This window comes from Cololabis saira, chromosome 4, assembly GCF_033807715.1.
Source record: "Cololabis saira isolate AMF1-May2022 chromosome 4, fColSai1.1, whole genome shotgun sequence".
In the NCBI taxonomy this organism is placed as follows: domain Eukaryota; kingdom Metazoa; phylum Chordata; class Actinopteri; order Beloniformes; family Belonidae; genus Cololabis; species Cololabis saira.
Window position 1 is genome coordinate 35,079,099 of NC_084590.1, and position 6,016 is coordinate 35,085,114.

At 43.1% G+C, this 6,016-nt stretch overlaps 1 protein-coding gene across 1 annotated transcript; it reads left to right on the forward strand.

The window, feature by feature from the left end:
- The first annotated feature begins 2,445 nt into the window (after nucleotides 1-2,445).
- Nucleotides 2,446-4,534, forward strand: LOC133442547 (alpha-N-acetylgalactosaminide alpha-2,6-sialyltransferase 3-like). Its single transcript, XM_061720555.1, has 4 exons — nucleotides 2,446-2,596; nucleotides 2,654-2,755; nucleotides 3,752-3,813; nucleotides 3,896-4,534. Exons 1-4 carry the CDS (start codon nucleotides 2,446-2,448, stop codon nucleotides 4,532-4,534), a joined length of 954 nt encoding a protein of 317 aa, XP_061576539.1.
- The last annotated feature ends 1,482 nt before the right edge of the window (nucleotides 4,535-6,016 follow it).

Here is a 6,016-nt window from a genome sequence, read left to right on the forward strand (position 1 = left end):
AATAACGTCGTGGGAGAGACAAAATTGAGTAAAAAACACCCTAAATATGTTTAGAACTACAAATGTACAAAAATAATTTCAACCTTAACAACATTTAATGATTTTAATGCTTTGTCTAGATCCACATTACACACATCAGTTTTGTCCTGTATTGTTAAATGTTATAACAGCAAATTTAATCAAAAGATTGTTATGTAGGGTGAAATTGCTAGCTCTACAACCAACCCTCCTCCTTTATCCGGGCTTGGGACCGGCAAAGTGACCCAAAAGACGCACTCTGGCAGAGATACTTAGGTTTTTTTTTTCAGTTTTTTGTTATTTGTTTTTTTTTTTTAGGGGGGGGTTTGTGTAGTTTTGGTTTATAACTTAATACTCCACTTAATACTCCACTTACCTGTAGGAGCCTACAACAAGTCACAGTAAACCATGAACATAATTTGCAATAACAATAACATTTTTTTGTATAGACGGTTTTAACTTGACAACATTAACAATCTAAATGGACCAAAAAGAGACAACAGAAAAAAACTGTCAGTGGCAAAGAAAATGATAACTAGTTTGGCCTTAATTCAGGTTCATTGTTTTTTACAGGTTCCTCGGCCTCCACACACACACACGCTGTCTCTGCGTCGATTTAACGCGGAACCATAAATCAGGCTTTACCCATTCATTTATGTGCGCTCGGCGCAGAGCGGAGCTCAGCGGCGACGAGAGGCCGCCTGCCGCAGGGTTTGCGCTGGAACATTGTCTCCAAAACACCAGATAAGTCTCCAATAACACCAGAAAAAGTCGCTAGATTTGTCGCTAGTCGCTTTTTTGAAAAAAAGTCGCTATAGGGGTCTGAAAAGTCGCTAAATCTAGCGACAAAGTCGCTAAGTTGGCAACACTGATTCGGACACTACCGCACTACATGCTACATACTGCAAAGTATGCACTGAATACTGCCTACTAAATGAACGATTCAGTACGCTGCTACAGCAGACCGTTCACACAGCAGTGTGCTACAGTGTATCCCAGAATGCATTTCGCACCAAAACGACAGCGAAAGCCGAGATTTAAAAGCAGACTAGAAACTGTTTTAATTTCAGCTGTAGCGCTGTTAATATGCCACTTTATTACGTTTTAACATCTTTTCAGGCGTAAAAGTAACCGTTAAGATCCCGACCCTGGGCTCAGTTTATCCAAATAACGCCTGTTAAGAAATTTGATCCGATGTTTCGGGGATCAAAAGAGCCGCCGGCTCCGGGGAGCAGCAGAAGCTCACGGCCGGGGGGACAGACGTGATCGCCGGGTCAACCCACGTCGTCGTCCCGGGGAGAAACCTTCAGCTCTGTGGAGAATTACCGCTGGATGAAATAAATCATTTAGGAAGATAAATGTTGGTTTAATAGATGAAATCTAACAGTTGTAGCTGTCACGTTTGTTTGTCTGAATATAAAGTGAATCTTCATGTTTTTACTAGATAGATAGATAGAACTGTATTCATCTATCTAGTAAAAAAAAAAAACATGAAGCTTCACTTTATATTCAGACAAAACTACAGACGAAAACAAAGCATATATTGGATTGGAATTGGAATTGGAATTGGATTTCAGGCTCAGTTGGTTACACCTGTAGATAATAGTTAACCTGCCTCATTTTTGTTGTTTGCTTCTGATCCGGTGTGAATAAAACGGCTTCGTCAGTGGAACTACTTCCCCGATAGGTATCAGAACGATATCCATTCGTGGATTCGTTGTTTTAGTTTGTTATTTTAGTTTGTTGTTTTTGTGCATTAGTTTGGCCACAGCCTTGTGCTTCGGGTACACATCCATGACTGACTAGGTAGGTCGCCATTTTTAATGGTTGCCTGGCCGGGTCATTGGGCTTAGTGTTTAAATCTCCCACCAGCGCTATATGCATGAAGACTAGGGTTGAGACAGTTAGTTTTCGGGTTAGGTAGGTAGCCAGGGGGAAGGTTGTTCCACATTTTGACTGTCATATCGGGTTGGTAGTAAACATTTGTAGTCAGTTTGTCAGGTTAGCCTAGAGTGTCAGGTGTAAGTACTTGGTTTTTGTGGGTCAGCTGTTGTTCCAATTATGTCTGCGATTGAGGATTTTTTGCAGAATCCCAGTGAAAGTCTGTTGGAGACTTACACAAAGGATCGTTTGTTGAAGGTGGCAGAGCATTTTGGTGTTGAAATCCCCAGTCAGGGGCGTAAAGCTAACATTTTGTGTGCACTAAAGGATGGTTTGGTTCAGTTTGGGGTTTTGTCTTCTGAAATTGAAGGTAGTGACACCCAGTTGGCCGGGGACATTTCTCCTCAGGTTGAGCCAGAGCTGTCGCAAAAGTTTGTGAGGCCTATAGCTGGGATTGAGGTGCCTTTAACTTTTGAACAGAAAAAAGAACTGTTGACTTTGCAGAATAAATTACAAACTACTCGTGCACAGGAGCAGGCTCTAGAGATGGAGAAGTTCAAATATACTATGAGGTTACGTGAAGCTGAGCTGCAGCAGGCGAGAGAGCGTCAGGAGTTTGAGCGTTACAAGCTGGACTTAATCAAGGAGGGGAAGATTCTTGATCCCATAGCAGTTGGGAAGGGAGAACCTGTGGCAGGTACCTCTCTGACCTTTGATGTCTCTGGTTCTTTGCGGTTGGTGCCCAAATTTTCAGAGAAGGATCCAGATACATTCTTCTTGCTCTTTGAGAGGTTGGCCAAGAACAGGAAGTGGAGTGATTCTGAGCAGACCCTCCTGTTACAGTGTGTATTGACTGGTAAAGCCCAGGAGGCTTATTCTGCTTTGCCTTTATCAGACAGTGTTAACTATCTCAAGGTTAAAATGGCAGTCTTAAAAGCATATGAATTGGTGCCTGAGGCTTATCGACAGAAATTTAGGAGTGCAAGAAAGCATGAGGGAGAGACTTATATAGAGTTTGCACGTGAATTGTCTACCCTTTTTGGTCGTTGGAGACTGGCCTCTGATGCTCAGACTTTTGAACAGTTGAGTGAACTACTGTTGCTAGAACAGTTTAAAGAAACGCTTCCTGAGCGCCTGGCTATTTATTTGAGTGAGAAGAAGGCTAAGACTTTGGCTAGAGCTGCTGTCATAGCTGATGAATATGCCCTGATTCATAAAGTACGTTGGGACTATGGACGGAGGGATAATGTTGTTGGTGGTCATCAAAAAGGTACCGGGAGTGATTCTCTTCCTTTCAAGATGGGAAATGCTGGTAGCAAGTTGGATTCAGGTCAAACTTGTAACTACTGTTTAGGCAAAGGTCATTGGAAAGCTGACTGTCCTGTCCTGAAAGCTAAGCAAAAGTCCCAGCCAGGAAATCGCCAGGTTAAACCTGCAGCCTTAGCCGTTCCAGTACGGTTGACAGAAAACATTTTGAGGGAGAGGGCTGCGGCTATCGCTGCTGTTCAGCAGCTTACCAAGCCGTCAACATTAGCTGCTCATTCTTTGTCTGAGACTCTGTTTCCTCTTGAGGAATCTGTTGCTTCTTCTACAGAAGACTCTGGTCAGGCTAACGGTGATGAAATTGATCCTGGTTATCACAAGCACGTCAGTGATGGGTTTGTCTCTTTGGTAGGAAGTGATAAAAAAGTTCCTGTCAAAATTTTGCGAGACTCTGGTGCTTTAGACTCCTTCATAGTGGCATCTGTGTTGTCTTTTACATCAGCCACTGACACTGGTGATTCGGTTTTGGTCAGGGATATGGGGTTGTCTGTGTTCCCTGCACCATTGCATAAGGTGGTGCTCTTTTCAGATCAGGTTAAGGGGGAAGTAGCTTTGGCAGTGCGTCCTGCCCTGCCAGTTCAGGGTGTGCAGGTAATTCTGGGTAACTATCTGGTTGATGGTCCATTCCCAGGGGCTTCTCCCTCACCAGTGGTAACTTGCTCTCCTTTGGTAGACCAGGTTGAGTGCAGAGACCTCCAAGCAGCCGTACAAGGGCTTCAAGCCTCACCTGGGCTACGTCAGCATCTCCAAACAGGAGCCCCTGAAGTTGCACTGCGACCTGTGCAGCATCGTGTCCAGCTCCGGGCAGATGTTGGGCCAGGCAGCCGTCCCAGAGATGGACAGCTCGCCCTGCGTCTGGCGCATGAACAACGCCCCCACGCGGGGGTTCGAGGACGACGTGGGCCAGCGCACCACCCTGAGGGTCATCTCCCACACCAGCGTCCCCCTGCTGCTGCAGAAGCCCCAGTACTTCTTCGGCCAGGCCAACGACACCGTCTACGTCGTGTGTGGGCCGCTGCGGAACATGAGGAAGGACGGGAAAGGCATCGTTTACAACATGCTGCGCCAGGCCTCGGAGAACTACCTTCACGCTCGCATCTACGTCACCACAGAGGACCGGATGAACTACTGCGACATGGTCTTCAAGAAGGAGATAGGAAAAGACAGGATCCAATCTGGCTCCTACCTGAGCACCGGCTGGTTCCCACTCATTCTCTCTATCGACATGTGCAAGGAGATCCATATCTACACCACATTGAAAGGTTCCGAAAATGTTGTGGCTGATGCATTGTCTCGTGCGTTGCCTGCATAATGCATTTTATCAGTTGTCCCTTTTTGCTCTGCACTGTTTTTCTCTCCCTCCTGCTCTTAATTTGCTTCTCCAGGTACCAAAGTTGCTGAGTGAATGTGGGTTGGGTGAGCAGTTTGGAAGTGGATTTGGGATGTTCTTGTAAGATGAGAGAACTATTAATGTTCCGGTGTATTGTTTGTATTATTTTGTTTTGAGACCACCTTGGGGCCTCATTTATATGGGTGGGGGTGTGACGGCCTTACTAATTTGTGTATCTTCACAGCAGTTCCTGTCCTTGTGGCTGAAGAGGGCGGCCGTCCAACCTTATTGGCCACACCTGAGGGTGTTGTCTCACCATTATAAAAGGCCTCAGTTGTCAGCCTGCTCACTCTCTCCTTGATTGAGCAGCTGACAGCCACATGGCCAACATGGTGTAATTTGGGTTTGCTTTGGTTGTGTATTCTGTTTTACACACATCTACACCTACACACACTCACTGCATACACTCACAACATGACAACATACTTTACTTTCATTTGGGAGTATATTTAGTTAAATAAATCATCTTTTTTGTACCTTGAATTGTGTGTGGAGACTCTTTTGTTGCAAACTGTGAGCCAGGTTTGTAACAATATATATATATATATATATATATATATATATATATATACATATACTATATACATATATATATATATATATATATATATATATATATACATATACATATATATATATATATATATATACATATATATATATATATATATACAGTACTCAAGTTGTAAAAGAAAATCAGGGGGGATGGTGGATTTTATCATATGGGGACAGATAATTTGTGCTGATTACAAATAATATAATATATTACAAATAATAGCACTGACCAAAACACCTGCAGAAATGACATGGCAGCAGTTAAATGCAGCCTTCTGTAAGCTTTAAATATCCACTGGGCTTACATCTAATACATCAAAACACAACAATAAAAAACAGTTTTCTTTCTTAACAAGAATATTTGTCTTATTTCTAGTTAAAATGTTTCATTTTATTAAAAAAATCTCATTACACTTAAAACAAGACTCATCACTGGAAAAAAACAACAATTTTCACCTGTTTCAAGTAGATTTTCACTTAAAATAAGTGGAAAAATCTGCGTGTGGAACAAGATTTTATTGCTTGCAATGAGAAGATAAATCTTGTCCCATTGGCAGATTTTTCCTACTTATTTCAAGTGAAAATTTACTTGAAACAGGTGAAAATTGTCAAATCAGTTATTTTTCTCGTGATGACTAAATGTTGAAATAGCAGTAATACCACATTCATTGATGAAATGACATAACAACGGCAGGAAGTGACGTGTGCGCTCTTAATAGTACGTTGATTTGGTGCCCCCTCATTGGCTGGTGCCCCTGGGCGCTCGCCCGGCTCAGTATGGATAATCCGGCGTAGGGTCCAACCAAACTTCACCTGGGACGCAAGAAAACACACGCCAGTCCCAAACCT